The sequence below is a fragment of the Myotis yumanensis genome, unplaced genomic scaffold (genome assembly GCF_028538775.1).
Source record: "Myotis yumanensis isolate MYYU_CA2020_CCGP unplaced genomic scaffold, mMyoYum1.0.hap1 SCAF_2, whole genome shotgun sequence".
NCBI lineage: Eukaryota > Metazoa > Chordata > Mammalia > Chiroptera > Vespertilionidae > Myotis > Myotis yumanensis.
Genome location: NW_027223753.1, coordinates 188,881,068 through 188,900,887, shown reverse-complemented (window position 1 = coordinate 188,900,887; position 19,820 = coordinate 188,881,068). Strand labels below are relative to the sequence as shown.

Genomic DNA, 19,820 nt, shown 5'->3' with positions numbered 1-19,820 from the left:
AGTCATATTAAAAGACAGAACAACTACAATGTTAGTAAGGCAATTACCAAGGGTGGTTCATTTACTTTTATGATATACTCGTCATTAATAAGAGTAAGAATAAAAATCTTTGACAATTATAAAAGGAAATTGTTCAAATTAGACTACTTAAGAGTTCACAGCCATATTCTAGTGTCATTCAGTAGATAATAATTTTACAGAGATAGGGTGGAATTTGATAGGAAGTCAGAAATCATTGCCTCCCTGTCTGGGTGTCTGTGCTGCCTCTCTAATGCATCTATCCTTCGTTAAATGTAGAGGAAATGATCACTTTCCAGAAGGCTGGTACTGAGAAGCCTGAAACCTTATGAATAAAAATCAGAATAAGGAATTTGAAAGAGTTACGAGAGATAACTTTAGTCATTTGATATTAAGTGTTTATTAATATTGGAATCTGAAAGATTATAAGCATCTAGACCAGCTGGTGTTGCTCAATGGCTGGGCATTGATTCCTGGTTGGGGCACATGCTCAGGTTGTGGGCTCAATCCCCAGTGTGGGGCATGCAGTAGGCAGCCGATCAATGATTCTCTCCATCACTGATGTTTCTATCTCTCTCTCCCTCTCTGAAGTCAAAAAAATATATATATTTTTTAAGATTATAAGCACCCTATGGTGAAAAAATAAAAAAAAATTTCTAAATATGAAAATTGAGATTATACATAGTCAAGAAAACCCACAATAAAGATTGTTTGTTATAAGCAAGAAGAGAGGCCCTGGCTGGTGTGGCTCAGTTGGTTGGAGTGTCATCTGATACATCAAAAGGTGGCGGGTTCCACTCTCAGTCAGGATACAGACCCAGGTTGCAGGTTTAATTCCTGGTCCAGGCATAGGCGGGAAGCAACTGATAGATGTCTCTCTCTCTCTCTCTCTCTCTCTCTCTCTCTCTCTCTCTCGTCAATCAATAAATAAAAACTTAAAATAAAAAAAGAAGAGAAATTGTGATGACCTAATCCATTTTTTTCCATGTCCATTGTGTGTGGTCTTATAATCTATAATGCAGTTCAATTAGAAGGTCACACTCATTGCATTCTATTTCTACATGTAGCTACTGTTTGATAATTAAATAGAGAAGTGTTCAATCTTATTGTTCCCTTACTTACCTTTCCAGTTATGTCTCCAAAAGACAGAATTGATTCATTGGCATCAAGAGGGTTATACCAATAATCCATGCAAATTGGTGTTCCTTTCAGGCCTTGGAGTTTATATTGACAAGGAAATTGTTCTTTGGACAGCAGATCATAAAAACAAATCTCTTTCCTTGTAAAAGCCACCGCTATCTAAAGAAACAAGGTAGAAAGTCAGAAAACATGTCTGATGGATTTAGTGAAATCAATATGCAAAGCAGACATGCAAATCTTAGCACCAAATCAGACATCATTCCCTAAGGATTCTTAAGAGCATTACATAAGTATTGCATAGTGGCACAAATGTGTTTTATTCTAACTTTGGACAGTAACCAAGAAAAAATATTTGCCATTGATGTCATTTGAACATTCTTTATTTTTACTTCATATACTCACCAACTTCTAACTATGGGAACAAGATGAGTAATCACAAAACAAAGACACAGAGAGCTACAGGTTTGCACAGTCATAACAGAAGCTTTACAAACCATGTTTTACAAAGCAAGCAGAAGCTGTCACAAAACTCAATTGATAAAAACCTGGTAAGAAGCCTTCCTAAGCCACATAATATCCTAAAATCTATTTTTAAAAGAGCCAACAAATTTTTCAATAAAATTGACAAAGCTTACCTAATCTAATCCAAGAAATAAAAGAGAAAAGATACACATTACTAAAATCATAAATAAGAGAGTGGATATTACTATCAACTTTATAGAAATAAAAAAAGGATTATAAGATGATACCATGGCCCTAGCCAGTTTGGTTCAGTGGATAGAGCATTGGCCTGCTGACTGAAGGGTCCCAGGTTTGATTCTGGTCAAGGGCACATACTTCGGTTGGGTTGCAGGCTCCTCCCTGGCCCAGGCCCTGGTCAGGGTGCATGCAGGAGGCAACCAATCAATGTGTTTCTCTCACATCAATATTTCTCTCTGTCTTTCCCTCTCTCTTCCAGTCTCTAAAAAAATCAATGGAAAAATATCCTTGGATAAGTGTTTAAAAAAAGAAGAAAATACCGTGAACAATTACATGGCAACAAATAACTTCAATTAAATGAACAAATTCATAGAAATACAAAAATCACCTAAACTAACTCAAAAGGCATAAAAAACTCAGCAGACACACAATAAAAGACTAAATTAGTAATAAAAAAAATTCTAGTCCCAGATGCTTCACTAATAAATTCCACAAACATTTAAAGAATCAACACTAATCCTTCAAATCTCTTCCCCCAAAAAGTAGAAGTGGAGGAAACACTTCTGAAAGCATTTTATAAAAACCAATATTATCATAATACTAAACCACACAGAGGAGAAAATGTGTAGAAAAAAGAAACATAGCAACTATTCACAATGTTTGAAATTTATTTGGATCTTGGTTCAAACTAACTGTCAAACAATAAACTATTAAAAACAGTAAGACAAGGAAATATGTACATGACTGGATATTTAATGATATTAATGAATTATTGCTATTTATATTAAATGTAGAGTGGTGTTTTGGTTATACTAAAAAGAGACACATTTTAAAAATACCAAATATTTGCAGATTAAATGATTGAATGTTTTGGATTTCAAAGAAGGGAGGTATAGATGAAACAAGATTGCATGTGAATTCGAAAATGGTTAAGGGTGAATATTGGTTCTTAATACTATTATTCATGCTCGTGTGTGAGTTTAAAATTTTTAAAGTGAAATTTACCATCTACTTAATATAAAATACTAAGAACATGAATTCTTTAAGCTGCATCCTCTCACAAACTGATTTTCCTTTCAGTATGTTACCTTGCTCGTAGGCATGGTTATAGAAAGATATTTAGAGTGAGTGGACCCTACACATCAGAATTAAGAAACTGATTAGTACAGTGGTCAAAATCATCAAAATGAGACAAACAGTTCCCTTTAATTGCACTCAGCTGTGCCACGCATTGTATAGCCTCTCAGTTCTGCATATAATGCAGCATGACCACAGTGGAGACAAAGCCAAGCATCTGAATCATCAGCCGTGTCATTTAAAGGCACACAAGAGAACAGCTTGGAAAAGAGAGTAGCTCCCTTGGCTCTACTTGTATTCCCTCCCGGTCAGGTTAGAGGCACAAAAGAGTAATGCTCTGTTGCTGCTAGTGTTACACTTGACATTGATCTGGAACCCTGTCCCATCATGGGTCCCCTTATACAAGGAATAAATTTATGTATAAAAACTTTGTACCTTGTTTACATTTTCCAGAGAAACCAGACTTGTCACCCACAGGTGTTTAAGCTTGGTGGCATCTGAAGTGATGGGGAATGTTTTTTGCAGCTTTAAATTCTCTCCCCAGATTCCTAATAAACCTTCCTGACTGATGGTCAGATAACGACTTGAATTCTTTAAGAAAATGATGTTTTGAATGGTGTCCTTGTGTTTCACTGGGAGGAACTTAAGGTCTTTCCACTGGGGAACCTCAGTCACCTTTGCTCGTTCGTCGTTTTCATAAAGTGTTAACAGCATAAATGAAGTCAGCTTGTCCCAGTTAATGAAGCCATCCTGGGCCACATCCACTTTGTCAAAGAGCTTCCCGTATTCCTCCTTTGTGCCCCAACCAACGATCTCTGCCATCCTCTGCATAAACTCTTCTCGAGACATACAGATGGTTTGACCTGGCTCTAGGGGCTAGAAATTGGGATAAAAAGAAGACAGCAGTGAAAACATCCTAAGTACCAGAGTGTTGTGCTACGCCCACTCCCAAGGTGGATCTAATCAGTGATTCTTCCAAGATGCAAAGAAAAATGTCTTTTACTTTATGCTTAAGTGACTTGGGGTGAGGGAGCAAATAACTGATAGTGCTACAAGCAGACATCCTCAATAACATGTGTCCTTGTAAGTGGAAGAGGGAGGCAGGAGAGTCAGAGATTAGATATGATGATGGAAATGGGGGTCAGAGTGATGCAGGGCTATGTATTAGGGACTGTGGGCAGTTTCTAGAAGTTGAAAAAGGCAAGGAAACATATTGTCTCCTAGAATCTATAGAAGGAAGACAAGTCTGACATCACCTTGATTTTAGCCCCATTTTGAAACTTCTGACCTCTGGAACTGTGAGAGAATAGAGCTGTGTAAGCTACTAAACTCATAATAATTGCTTATAACATCCGTAGTAAATTAATTCAGTGATTTACAGAAAATGGGTGAATCCTTGAAGAAAGTTTAGCACAACAAGTAAAATTATACAACAGTGGAAATTTAATTCAAGGGCAAGTAATCCACTTCTATAAATAAACACAAAGAACAGTAAACACATATACAGTTGACTTTTGTTATTAATGTTAGTTATGTTTTATGAAGTCTCTACAAACACTAAATCAGCAGATATTCAACCATTGATTCTAGGGGAAATACAGGGTTAGGCTTCTTTGAGCCTCTGGTCACAGTATTTTCATCAACTGATCAATTCATAATTTTGTTTTATGTGTGTTTCTGCTGAAAGACACCTTATTTAATCTATATTATTAATTCACTCATATTGAATCATGGCCAACAGCACTATAACTCATGACTGAATGAAATTTATCTAGCACAGGAATTTTCTTCATAAGGCACATCACAGCCTTCTTGCACTTAGAAACACTAGCTAGCACTTCAGCACTGCTCTGTGGGGCCATATAAAGAGTGAAATAACCAACAAAAAGCACAAAATGCAAAAAACTTGGCACAAATAGGATTCTTGTTTATGGTAAGAGAATTGAAATAAGAAGGCAGAGTACAGTATTATCTTCTCTGACCTCAGCCTGGAGTGTGTACATTGGAAGTTTTTTGCTATTCTTCATATGTCTGTGAATGTTCATAAAATTGCCTTAAGTATTGGTTTTGACATTACAAATAAGTTTTAGCAGGTAGGCAAATTCACAAATACAGAATTCATGAATAATAAAAATCATCCATATTTCAAGAAAGTACATAGCTTAATATTGGTAGGTTGTTTGTGTATTGAGACTCATGATGAGAGAATCTACTTTTCCTATTAGTTCAGAGCCAAAAAGTAAGGGTTGACAGTTAGCTCTGGGAGGCAGCCTATAATAGAGCAGGTCAAACAATTGTAGATTTAATCCTGACTCCACCGGAAATTGGGGAACTATTGGGAGGCTACATCACTGCTGAACCTTAATTTCCCCATCTATAAAATGAATATGGCAATATCAGTCACAAGAAAATTGTTATAAAGATTAACTGATATATCAATAGATGCATAAAAACTGTTTGACAAAATTCAATACCCATTCATGATAAAAATTCTCAGTAAACTAAGAATAAAAGGAAACTTCCTCAACTTGATAAATAATATCTGCAAAAAACATACAATATGCATAATGGTGAGAAACTTTAAGTTTTCCTACTAAGATCTAGTACAAGGCAAGAATGTCCACTCTCATCATTGGTCTTCAACATCATACTGTAAGCTCACTTAATACAATAAGAAGATGTCATGGTCATCTATGTAGAATGTCTGAAAGAATCAACAAACTCCTGAAACTACTGAGTGATTACAGCAAGGTTGTAGGATATAAAACTAATATACAAAAGCCAAGGGCTTTGAATAAATGGCATGAACAAGCAATGAACAAATGGAATTTGATATTAAAACCATAATACCATTTACATTACCAACCACAAAAATAAAATACTTATGTGTAAATCTAACAAACTACATATGTACAAGATCTATCTGATAAAAACTACAAACTTTTGATTAAGAAATCAAGAACTAAATAAATGGAGAGTACCTGTTCAAGAACAGGAAGATTCAAAATAATCCAAAGATTCCATGAAATCCCAATCAAAATCCCAGAAACTTATTTTGTGGATAAAAAACCTGATTCTAAAGTTTATATGGAAAGGCAAAAGACCCCAACAAGCTAATAAAATATTGAAGGACAAGAACAAAGATGGAGGACTGACTCTGCTCAACTTCTAGACTTACTATAAAGTTATAGTATAGAAGACCTTATCTTCTCTAACCAAGGACACTTGAGAACAAATGGTTTATACCTCTTCTCCCTAAGCAGAGAATACATAGCTTAAATCATCATGGTTGGGGAGATAAAAAACAGAGACCCAATTAATGCCACTTGTGCTAGCTAAAACCAAGGACAGATAAAGTCAGGGGAACAAATAACAAAAACCTATTTAGAGCCAGACAGATCAAAGATAAAAGTAAAACAGTAAAGGGGACCAAAGAAAAATCCCAAACTCCCCAATTTTATTATCATGCTAAAAACATACCTGGAAAGCTGATGAATATTCTACTGAAACCCTCCCCTAAGATTCTCACCCACAGAAAAAAGATAAAAATTTTCAAGACAAAGACCCCGTGTGGTCTTGCTTTAAAGCATGCCCATATGCCTTTCCTGGCCTGAACTTTTTACTTCCTCCTAATTCTAAGAGTCTCCTGAGACTTGGAACTAGGAGAGCAATGGGCAATGGCAGCTTGTCCTGGGCTTACCCCCTGGCTCTGTCTTCAAGGCCCCTTTTTTCTCTAACTTTCCAGCTAACAGCAGCCCCACCTTGGCTCACTTTTGTCTCTGTGACCTCCACTTCACAGTGAGCTAACAGCATCACTTCTTTCCTATAATGTTTCCAGGGAGCCAAAGCAGAGCACCACCTAGGTTCTCTCCTGTTGCTTCTTCTACCCTAAGTCTTTCCTTTGTTTCATGTCCTCAGCTTTAAAAGTGTAGAAGCATCGAAAAGATCGTCCAACCTCAGAGGGAGGGCAGGGAGGGGGAGTGGGTACAAGATCAACCAAAGGACTTGTATGCATGCATATGATGAGCATAACCAATGGACACAGGCAGTAGGGGGGTGAGGGTATGTGCTGGTGGGTGGGAGCAGCTGGGGAGAGGTCAATGGGGGGGAAAAAGACATATGTGATACTTTAAACAATAAAGAATTAAAAAATATATCCTCATAATCACCTGGACTTGTGTTGTGAAATCTTTCCTGCACAAAGTCAAGAACCCACACACTACAGGCCAGCCTGAAGCAGACTGGCTCTGGCCCAGTCCCCATCTAGTCGCAAACTGATGTTTGACAAAGGAGAAAATAAAATGACAAAAAGATAATATTTTTAACAAATGCTGTTGGGATAACTGAACATCCACATGATGAAAAAATGAATCTATACAAAGACGTTATGTCCTTTACAAAAATTAATTCAAAATGAGTCACAAACCTAAATATAAAACAGAAAACAATAAAACTCCTGGAAGAGAAAATAGAAGCAAACCTAGATGATCAGTGAGTGTGGTGATGACTTTTTAGATGCAATATAACAAGAGGCATGAATCATGAAAGAAATAATTTATAATCTGGACTTCATTAAAATTAAAAACCTTCTGCTCTGTAAAATATAATGTCAAGAGAATGAGAGACAATCATAGACTAAGAGAAAATATTTTCAAAAGATATATCTGATAAAGAACTCATCTAAAATATATGAAGAATTCTTAAATTTCAACAATAAGAAAAACAACTCTATTAAAAAGTAGGCCAAAGACCTTAATATATCTCCTCAGCAGTGGCCAGATATTTATGACCACCTGACATTTCTAGGCAAATTAGCTGCACACTGCATCATATGGAATATGGAAGCCGAAGGCCTGTTCGAACACCTTTACTGTCCGCAGTTACCAAGATAAAACGTCTCCAATTTGCACAGGAACACAAGGATTGGATAGTCAAGCATTGGAAAAAAGTCATGTGGTCCGATGAATCACGTTTCCAGTTGTATCATGTAGATGGCAGAGTGAGAATTTGGCGGAAACAGCATGAAAGCATGCACCCCACATGCATGAGTACAACCCTTCAAGCTGGTGGGGGCAGTGTTATGGTTTGGGGCATGTTTTCCTGGCATGATATGGGCCCTTTAATTCATGTGGAACAACATCTGAATAGCACAACATACCTAAGTATCGTTGCTGATTAAGTTCAGCCTATCATGTTGATGGCGTATCCCAATGGAGATGGCTTCTTCCAATAAGACAATGCGCCATGCCATGGTGCTCATATTGTGCAGGAGTGGTTTCAAGAATATGAGGGAGACTTTACCTTGCTTAGGTGGCCCCCACAATCACCAGATCTCAATCCAATTGAGCATTTGTGGGACAAAGTTAAAAGAGCCATCAGGCAACTGGTTCCACAACCATCAAATCTCACAGAACTGGACAGTGCTATTCATCAGGCCTGGTGTCAGATTCCTCGTATCACCTTTCAACATCTCATGGACTCAATGCCAAGAAGAATCGCTGCAGTATTGAAGAACAAAAGTGGCCTAACGAAGTACTGATGGGGTGGTCATAATAATCTGGCCACTCATAATAATATATATCCCACATTCAAAGGCTGTTAAATTGCATTGTTTACCCATATCATCAGAAAAAAAATCACTTCTACTGTCATGGTAAACAACCTGCTTCCCTATTTAATAAAGAATTTATAATTTTTATTTATAAACCTGTGTTATCTATCAAAATTACTTCTTGTGTGAATTTTGGGACACCCTTTATATATCCCACATTCAAAGCCTGTTAAATCGCGTTGTTTACCCATATCTTCAGAAAAAAATCACTTTTACTACTGTCATGGTAAACAACCTGCTTCCCTATTTATAATGATCCTGCCCTCTGGCAACTTCAGCGCGAAATTATAGCTAATTTGCCTACAAATGTCAGGTGGTCATAATAATCTGGCCACTCAGTGTATACCGAAGGGAGCTGAAAACCTACATCCACACAAAAATTAGCATATAGATGTTTACAACAACTTTATTTATAACTGCCAATACTTGGAAGCAATCAAAATGTCATTCAGAAGGTGAGTGGATAAATAAATGATGGTACTTCCATAACATAGAGTATTATTCCATGCTAAAAAGAAATGAACTATCAAGTCATGAAAAGATACAGAGGAAACTTAAATACATATTGCTGAGTGAAAGAAGCCAATCTGAAAAGGTTACATGCTGTATGATTCCAACTACATGACATTCTAGAAAAGGCAAAACTAGAAACAATAAAAAAAATTGGCAGAGCACAGAGCATTTTCAAGGCAGTGAAACTACTCCGTTGAATATCATAATGATGGTACCTGTCATTATCCATTTGTCCAAATTCACAGAAAGTACAACACCAAGAATGAACCCTAATATAAACTTTGGACTTTGGGTGATTACATACGATGTGTCTGGGTAGCTTCATCAATTGTAACAAATGCACTATGCTGGAGGGAGATGCTGATAATGAGAGAGTTTATGCATGTTTTGGGTTGGGGATATAGGGGTAACATCTATATTTTCCCCTTAATTTTGTTGGGAACTTAAAATTCCTCAAGAAGTATAAAATCGTAATACAAAAAGGTTAACTGAGATATGTGAGCAAGGACTATGTAATCAAGTATTTAACAGAAGTTAATCTAGGCCTTTAATTAAATTAACTTCCTGAGAAATAAATGGTATCTAGCCCCTTGCACTACTCAGAAGTCCATTATCTTATCTTTCTTAAATTATTTTTAGTCTAAAAAGCTTAGATACATGGAAATTTTTCAGTGACCCAGATTTTAAGTGTAGAGAAAGAAATCTGATCCTAAAAACACTCCATCTGAGACAAAACTGTAAACTGTTTGTGAAAACTAAGTCAAGGGTGATCTTTTATTTTAAATTATTACATTACATCAATCAACTTCATATCTATGTTAGTATCCCATTAAAAAGCATGACATGACATATTTTCTGAAACTCAGAATATTTTCTTGCTATAAACTAATAATTTATTTTTATTTCTAAGAACAAGAAACTGTTTAGACTGACAAATATCAAAACAATATTTTTTATATTCTGAAATATGAAATTGGAACTAGGCCATAAACAAAGAATAAAACAAATTTTCTTCCCCAAAATGAGTTAAATCATGAAAATAATTTTCTGCACATTGATAATGCCAATATGCACTGGGAAGATTTGATAAGTACGCCCAACTTGAAGAAATTTGACAGAAAAGTAAATTCTATCATATACCTGACAATTCCGTTACTGACTGTTCACTCATGAGCTTTTGTTGTTTGAAGTTTGAAAATAAAACCATAATTTTGGCATAGCTTTGGGTAAAATTTAGGAATTTGCCTTATTTTGTCAGTGGTTCCCTTTTATGTTCTGGGACTAGGATTACTTCATTCATTCTGCTCTATTATATATATATATATATATATATATATATATATATATATATATATATATCACAAGCTGTGGTAAGGATATTGTGTGGTTGTATGGTTGCCTCCGCCTCAGTTATTGCACCTCTAAATAGGGATATAATAAGTAGCTCTGAGGGCTAGTTGATAATTCAATGTATGTATGGTATATGATATGGGATAATTTTTTGTGAGTATAGCACATTTATATTCAAGAAGGGTTAATTCTCTGTTAAAGGTTTTACAGTAAAGACTGAGACTATAAAGTCATGAGAGCAATGACTCTTCTCTGAGGATTTAAGCTAAATTCATTTGTGTGTGTGTGCGTGTGAGTGTGTGTGTGTGTGTGTGTGTGTGTGTGTGTGTGTGTGTGTAAGGCCTCTGGAGTTGTACAGATTTACTAATTTTAATAAACTGATCCATCCTGGCCAGCTAGCTTAGTTGGTTAGAGCATTGCCCTGATACACCAAGGCTGTAGGCTCAATTCCCAGTCAGGTTACATACAAGAATCAACCAGGAGAGGAGGAGCAAGATGGCGGCGATATAGGCAGACGCGTCCCAGGTCTTGTCCCGGAGCAAAAGGAGTAAGCAGCTGAAACTAATAACACCCACCCCGAATTGGTGAATTTACTCGGCTGGTGAGACGGTTTGCAGCCAGGAAAGGCAGACCTCCCCTGGAAAGGTTAAAAACCAAGGATCTGGGCAGGAAAGTTTGCCAGACCTGAGCCCAGAGGGTCGGAGGGAGACCGCATGGCAGACAGCCGCGTCTCTTGGGACAGACACAGACCCTGACCAGGGTAAGGAGTTCCGCGGGTTTGCTGGCGCCAGGAGATTTGAGATTTAGATTTTGTGATTGCGGAGAACTGAGACTAAAGGGGGCATCCTGAGGAACTGACCGGACCATGCAGTGCCCATAAGAGAGGAGCGTTTCCCAGATCATGCAGTGCTGGTAAGAGAGGAGCGTTTCCCAGACCGGTAAGAGAGGAGTGTTTCCGAGGCCGGCCGGCGTTTGTCTGTTTCTTTGTTTTCACTGAACCCTGCTCATAGGACAGTTCGGATACAGACACTCACCTGTGCTGAAGAGAGGGCGAAGGTGCAGACGAGGGGAATCTGGGGAGAGGCTGAGGAGAGAGGGGGAGCCGGGGGAGGTGGCAGCGAATCAAGTGCTGAGACACCCCTGGGCCCAGGACTGGGGCAGCCATTCCTCCAGAGGGTGGAATTCCTCCCCCCAGCCCCCCAGGCAAGGAGCACAGCCACACCCAGATTCCACCCTGTATGTGATAAAGGATTAAAACAAGCTGATTAGTCCCTGGGAGTTACCAGGGTCTGGCCTATAGAGGGACTTTCAGTCCCACCAACAACACAGAGCAGGGTAAGGATTAAAAAAGGATAGAGAAGCTATATAGCCTCAGAGGCCAACCCAAAAACACTGCCACCCAGAGGCTGAGCCACAAACTGACTCTTAGGGGAATACAAATTAAGGCAGACTGGATCACAAATACGGCCTGCTTTAAAATCAGGACTGTGATTTACAACACGGAGGAACAGTGTAATGCAGGCAGATTCAACACTCTCCTAAATACCTGGCAGGACTAAGGCGAACCAGGCTGAAGAGTGGAAGAGCCGAAGGACCATCACTACTGCAAATTTTTTCTTTTTCTTTTTCTTTTTAATTTAATTTAATTTTATTTTATTTTTATTTTTATTTTTTCGCCTTTTTACTAAGAAACCAATTTTTTTTTCTTTTTCTTCTTTTTCCATCACCTGATTTTACCCTTTCAATTACCACATTTTTATTTTTAACCAGTATTATTACTGCTACCATTTTACCATTTTTTAAAGTGCCATTTTATTTTCTCTTTATTTTCTTTTGGGATTAGTGTTCTCCATTCTATTTTCATCATTCCTTTAGCATTAATTTTCCCTATCTCAATTTCACCTCTTTGCTAAAACCCTCTTCCTTACTTTTCCCCTTTTGGTGTCCTGTTTCTCTTACCCTATTCCTGCTTCAGATTTTCCCAATTCCTTCTTTTTACCCCCTGTCTAATTCCACCCTACTTATATATCCTATTTCCAATCTACTGCTCTAAATCCTTATACACCTATTCTTTATCCTTCTTCACTTTCCAAACATTTTTTTTCTCTTATCTTTCTATTGTTTTCTTGATTGTTGAATATATTGGGCTTTGTTTTTTTTTATTTGTTTGTTTGTATTGTTTTGTGTTTTTTCTTCTTCTTTTTTAGGACTGTTTGTGAGGTTCTTTTTCTTTTTCTTTTTTTTTTCTGCTGGTTTTTCCCTTCCCTCTCCCACCCCACCCCGGTTATTTTTGTGCTTCTGTTTTCCCTTACCCCTCTTGATATTATTGGTGGTTTGTAGTTTGCATTCATCTCCAGGGATCTGTTGCTGGAATTTGTTGAGAATAGTGGCAGTTCTATGGGAGTTTGCTCCTCATACAAATAGTCTCTTCCCCGCTTCTACTTCATTCTCTTTTTTCTCTCTCTTTTTTCCCCCCTCTTTTTTCCCAATTCTATTTTTGCACTCCTTTTTTGTTTGTTTTTTTCTTATTTTTCTTTTCTGCTCTCTCTTTTATCTTCTTCTCTTCTTTCTCCCTTATCCCCTAATTCTCTTAATTCGGGTGGTCACCTTTATTTGGGGTTATTAATATTGTGAATATACCTGTGTTCAGTGTCTGGTACATTGTGCCTTGCTCTGTTGTATTTTGTGCCTTTAAATCAACGCAGCAGATCCAAGCAACAGCAGCCCCCTGATCACCGCAGCCTCCTGATCACCACAGCCTCTTGATCACCACAACCTCTGTCTGTGGAACAGCAGCTGTACGTGAAGCCTCCCCCCACCAGCCAGAAGAGCCAACACAGCTGTGAACAACACCCACCAGAGGAGCTGCTGCCAACTGGAAAGCAGCTGCTACCGCAACTGTCTGAGCAGCAACCACAACCCAAGGAGCCCCTGCCACCCAGGGAGCAGCCACTGAACATCTCAACATCTACATATGTCAGCAAGATCAAACATGGGTAGGCAAAGAAACCCCCAAAGGAAAGAAAAGGAGGACTCGCCAGAAAAGCAGCTAAGTGAGACAGAGGCATGCAACATGACAGAAATAGAATTCAGAATAAGGGTCCTAGCATGCATAAACCGGATGGAGGAAAAAATCAACTACTTATGCAAGAAGCAAGAAGAAACAGATGAAAAAATCAATAACTTATGCAAGACCCAAGAAGAAATGAAGAGCGATATAGCTACAATAAAAAACACCATTGAAAGCATCAACAGTAGACTAGGAGAAGCGGAGGACCGAATTAGTGAATTAGAAGACAAGGAAGCAAAACACTCCCAAACTGTCCTGCAATTGGAGAAAAAAATTAAAAGACAGGAGGAGAGCCTAAGGGAGCTTTGGGACAACTTGAAGCGAAACAACATACGAATAATAGGGGTGCCAGAACAACAGAAAGAGGAACAAGGATTAGAAAACCTATTCAAAGAAATAATATCAGAAAACTTCCCTGAGGTGGGGAAGAAAAAAGTCACACAAGCACAGAGAGTCCCAAACAAGGTGAACCCGAAAAGACCCACACCAAGACACATCATAATTACCATGGCAAGTGTTCAGGACAAAGAGAGAATCTTAAAGGCTGCAAGAGAGAGACGGAAAGTTACATACAAGGGATCTCCCATTAGACTATCAAATGATTTCTCAACAGAAACACATCAGGCCAGAAAAGAATGGACGGAAATCTACAAAGTGATGCAAAGCAAAGGACTGAATCCAAGAATACTCTATCCAGCAAGGCTATCATTCAAATTTGAAGGGGAAATAAGAAGCTTCACAGACAAAAAAAGTCTAAGGGAGTTTAGCACCACCAAACCAGCAATGCAAGAAATGCTAAAGGGACTGGTGTAAAAAGAAGAAATAAAAAGCTCAGAAAGAAAACAGCCACACACACAAAAAAGAAATGGGTACAAACAAGTACCTTTCAATAATAACTTTAAACGTAAACGGACTAAATGCTCCAACCAAAAGACATCTAGTGGCTGAATGGATAAAAAATCATGACCCATACATTTGCTGTCTTCAAGAGACCCACCTCATTAAAAGGGACTCACACAGACTGAAAGTGAAGGGATGGAAAAATATCTTCCAGGCAAATGGAAAGGAAAAGAAAGCTGGGGTAGCAATACTTATATCTGACAAAATAGACCTCAAAGTGAAGGCCATAACCAGAGATAAGGAAGGCCACTTCATAATACTAAAGGGATCAATACAACAAGAAGATATAACCCTGGTAAACATTTATGCACCCAATGCAGGAGCATCCAAATACATAAAAAAACTCCTGGAAGATATCAAAGGAGAGATTGACAACAATACAATCATAGTAGGGGACTTTAATACACCACTGACATCACTGGATAAATCCTCTAGACAAACAATCAGCAAAGAAACAGCAACCCTAAATGACTCACTTGATCAGATGGACTTAATTGACATCTTCAGAACACTTCACCCCAAAGCCACGGAATATACATTCTACTCAAGGGCTCATAAGACACATTCAAAAATAGACCACATATTGGGTCACAAACAAAGTCTATCCAAATTCAAGAAGATTGAAATCATACCAAGCATCTTCTCAGATCACAATGGCATAATATTAGAAATGAACTACAGAAAAAACAACCCAAAATACTCAAACACTTGGAAGCTGAATAGCATGTTATTAAATATTGATTGGGTTACCAATGAGATCAAAGAAGAAATTAAAAGCATCCTGGAAACTAATGACAATGAAAACACAACAATCCAAAACCTATGGGACGCAACGAAAGCAGTCCTGAGAGGGAAGTTTATAGCCCTACAGGCCTATCTCAAAAAGCAAGAAAAAATGGTAGTAAATCATCTAACTCTACAACTCAAAGAATTAGAAAGAGAGCAACAAGAAAACCCCAGAGTGAGCAGAAGGAAGGAGATAATAAAGATTAGAGCAGAAATAAATGACATAGAGACCAAAAAGATAATACAGAAAATCAATGAAACTAAGAGCTGGTTCTTTGAAAGGATAAACAAGATTGACAAACCTCTAGCCAGGCTCACCAAGAAGCAAAGAGAGAGGACCCAAATAAACAAAATCAGAAATGATAGAGGCGAAATAACAACAGACCCCACAGAAATACAAATGATTGTTAAAAAATACTATGGACAGCTGTACTCCAACAAACTAGACAACCTGGAGGAAATGGACAAATTCCTAGAAAAATACAACATTCCAAAACTCAATCAGGAAGAATCTAAAAATCTCAATAGGCCAATAACTATGGAAGAAATTGAAGCAGTCATCAGAAAGCTTCCAGCAAACAAAAGCCCAGGGCCTGACGGCTTCACAGGGGAGTTTTACCAAACATTCAAGGAAGAACTAAAACCTACCCTCCTCAGACTACTACAAAAAATTCAAGAGGAAGGAACACTTCCAAGCTCATTCTATGAAGCCAGCATCACCCTAATACCAAAACCAGGTAAAGACAACACAATGAAAGAGAATTACAGGCCAATATCCCTCATGAACATAGATGCCAAAATCCTCAACAAAATCTTAGCAAATCGGATCCAGCAGTACATCAGAAAGATCATACACCATGACCAAGTAGGATTTATCCCAGGGATGCAAGGATGGTACAATATACGCAAATCAATAAACGTGATACATCACATAAACAAATTGAAAGAAAAAAACCACATGGTCATATCAATAGATGCAGAAGAATCAACCAATGAATGCAGAAATAAGTAGAACAATAAATATTGCTCTCTCTCTCTCTCTCTCTCTCTTGTTCTCTCTCTCTCCTCCTTCCTTTCTCTCTCTAAAATTAACAAATAAAATTTTAAAATAAAAACAAAGTAAACTGATTCTATCTATCAGGGTTGCCTAGCTGCTAACTAGCTGGTTCTAAGAGACTTCTCAGTGGGGCAGAAGAATATGTGTAGGAGACTCTACAACACGATTATGTGAAGCCCTATGTCTACAACCATGGCCATCCTGATAGCAGATGCTAGATTTGAGCATAACATGAAACAGAAACTGTGCACACTCTGTTTCAGCTGCTCTTTCTCGAGGCACAAGTATAAACTATCCTAAGTGAGCCCAGTGAAAGTAAAGTTTACCTATCCCCAGACACCAAGACCAGTAGACTATTTCATACAAATAAAACCTACATTTCATCACTGGGAGGAATTGTAGTTTCTGTCTTGTCTTGAGCCACTTGTACTGCTGGTCTATGAACTTTAGGTGAGTTGGAGATTTCTATCTTAACCTTCTTGGCAAAAGGTTACTCCACAGAAAGAAAGATAAAATAATCCTTCAATCTAAAAATGAGCTTGTGTATACTAGGATTTAGTTGCTACAAACTCTCAACCTGTATTAGATTCAATAGTGTGTGGCAAAATAATTTATCTTTGAGCTATCTTTGAATATATAACAAGAGAGAGAGAGAGAGAGAGAAAGAGAGAGAGAGAGAGAGAGAGAGAGAGAGAGAGAGAAATCCATTGGCTTCCTCCTGTATATAACCCAACCAGAGATCATACCCACCAAGGTATGTTCCCTGACTCAGTATTGAGCCCGCAACCAGGACCATGCTCCATCCAACTGAGCTACCACAGCCAGGACTGGATATATATTTTTGTATACATATATACTTATCTACTTAAATAAGTACTAATTTAATACCCTTTGTCTCTTAGAACTCATTTTCTGGTAAAAGTGAAAACTGTGAGATTCATTGGAAAGCATATTCTCATTCAGCCCTTCCTAAGATAAAGTTTGTAAATTTATTTTGCTATGTAAGAAAATAATCAGTTATTTCCTCCAGTTTTTCTTGCAAGAATGTCTGGTTGATTTCTCAGTAGGCACAACTTTAGACCATTAGAAAAGTTTCCTGTCTCCCTGGATCCCTTTCAAAGAATACTCAAAAAAATCATTTCCTTCTGCCTAGAAAGGCTTTTCTTCAGTATAGTCAGTTCTAGTGAGCAGCCTATCTATTTAAAAAAAAAAGAAGAAAACTCTGTAAAATTCCCTTCTGAGCTTTGCAAAATTTGGATTTCACTGTAACTTATAGGAAACCTAAGTACAAACCTTCAAGAATATACCCTTTATAAGAAACTTGACAGGCTATTTTTCTTAAAGGAGAGATCATGTGCTTTCCATTAGCAATGTGCATGTGCCAGTGCATTTCTTAAATTATTTATTTTGCACAAAATAATCTGTTTTTACCATAGGAAAATCCAAGAAATAGATAAGCCCAAATCTAAATCCTCCATAATGCCATCAGTCTTCCAAATTTTTTTCTCCATAAAAATAGGAATGTCTGTGTGTTATTTACAAAATGGGATCATGATATACATCTTTGCTGCTTTTCCACTTTAGGCCACATCATGAAGCTATGTCTTGTACAATAAATACTGGTCTTTATCATCATTTTTTAAAAATACTTTATTGGTATAAGGAAGAAAGGGAGAGGGGGAGAGAGATAGAAACATCAATGATAAGAGATAAATCATTGATTAGCTGCCTCCTGTATGCCCCACAATGGAGATCAAGCCTAAAGCCCAGGCATGTGCAGTCAGCGGGAATCAAACCACGACCTCCTAGTTCATAGGTCAATGCTCAACCAATGAGCCAGGGCTGGCTGGGCCTTTATCATCATTTTTAATGGTGGCACAATATTCTACAGAGAAGACCTACAATTTACAAACTCCTATTATTTTCAATGTTCCCAATTCTTTGCTGTTTTATGTAAACCAGCCAGCAACAAACATTCTTACACATACATCTTTGCTCAGTTGCCCAATTATTTCCTGAGGGAAATTTCCTAGAAACAGAATTGCTGAGTCATAGAATTCACACATTCTTAAAGTTTTTGACATATCTTGCCAAGCCCCACTCTGGAGATGGTTGAACAGATTTACACTTGCTTCAGAAAAATATGAGATTGCAAACAAAGTTGTGGTTTTCTCATTCTTCATAAAACTCATCAATTGGTTGCTAAAAAATAGTCCTAGTAAGCCTAAACATGTACATACTTTCTAGTAAAACAGAGCAATACATTCCCAAAGCAGACACTTAATTTTTTAAAAAACCTGCCAACTTTCAGAAATGTTTATGTTTTATCCCCTTAACATTTTCCTATAGTAATATTTTATAATGAAATGATGAAAGAAAAACTTTCTTCTTTTCTCCTACTTAGTAAATAAGGACTTGCCCAAGACAAGAATATAGGTCACAGTTAAAAACTACAGAGAGAGCATAATTCAATTTGATCAGAAATCTGGGTATTTTCTCCTCTGTCAAACCTGACTGGGTGTTTGCATGTCACTGACTAAGGATCACTGCCCTTATCCATTGGTTAGCATTTTCTTCCGGATCCTGAAAAGTAATGTCTAATGATTTGTAAGACACTTAGAGAAATATTTTCATCTATCCATCTATATATCTATCTATTGATCTATTCATTAATAAATGTGTATTGAGTATGTACAGCACACAGGCTAGAATGGGGTAGGTTTATTTATTTATTAAACAAATATACATTAAGTGCCCGTTCCATGTCAAACTCTATTGTAAGCTCACAGCACCAACTTTGAACAGACAGACAAGGTGTATGCTCTTCAAATACTTAAGAGGGGAAGGTAGGTGGGCTGGTCATAATGAATGACACATGGGTCAAGGCACCAAGATTATAATAAGGTCACAAGAATCATATTAATTATTGTTTTTCCCCATTTCAAACTGAATTTAACCTTTAACCATGTCAAAAAAATATTCCATAAATAGAAATCTTGTGTGGCTCAGAAATCTTTCCTTAGTTAGAGAGCTGCTTTTTTTTTTCTTTTTGCTTTTTTTTTCTGCATTTACTTGAGATCATTAGAATTCGGCAATGTTTCTTTTTCTCTACATGAAAAATCATTTCTAATAGGATCTCAGAATCTTGTTTTCCCCAGAACCTGCTAGTTTTAACAAGCACTTCACCATAAATAACATTTCTTCTGCCAAATATTTGGCGTGATTTGGGGGTAATGTTTCGTGACAGCTGAATTAGTATGTGCTATCAACATGCATTCTTTCCTCCATCTCTGTAATTAAATTTAAAATGAACATGCTGCTTTCTCATGCTTCATTCTGTCGCACTTGCCTCAACTTCCCTTGGTTACAAAGCATATTGATAATGAATATGTATTAGTGTTTGCTGTCAAACCCCATGAACATCTTCTGGAGAAAATTAGATATGTAATTCCAAAACAGAGGCAGCAGTTTATATCATCTCCTGCAATTTTCACCTCCCAATGCACATTCATGAGAGATTGAACAACAGAAGAGGAGAGATTAGTTTACCAGCCAAGTTCATATTGCTCCTTTTGCTTTCTTGAATAGATTTTAGTTGG

General features: G+C 37.4%; 1 protein-coding gene across 1 annotated transcript in view; it reads right to left on the bottom strand.

Annotated features, from left to right (window-relative positions):
- WDR49 (WD repeat domain 49) overlaps nucleotides 1-19,820 on the bottom strand; it is a 135,250-nt gene that overhangs the window by 102,118 nt on the left and 13,312 nt on the right. The window contains exons 3-4 of the mRNA XM_070403635.1: nucleotides 3,370-3,810; nucleotides 1,141-1,317 (exon numbers count right to left, since the gene is read on the bottom strand). Coding sequence (XP_070259736.1) covers nucleotides 1,141-1,317; nucleotides 3,370-3,810 — 618 coding nt within the window. The remainder of the gene's footprint in view (nucleotides 1-1,140; nucleotides 1,318-3,369; nucleotides 3,811-19,820) is intronic.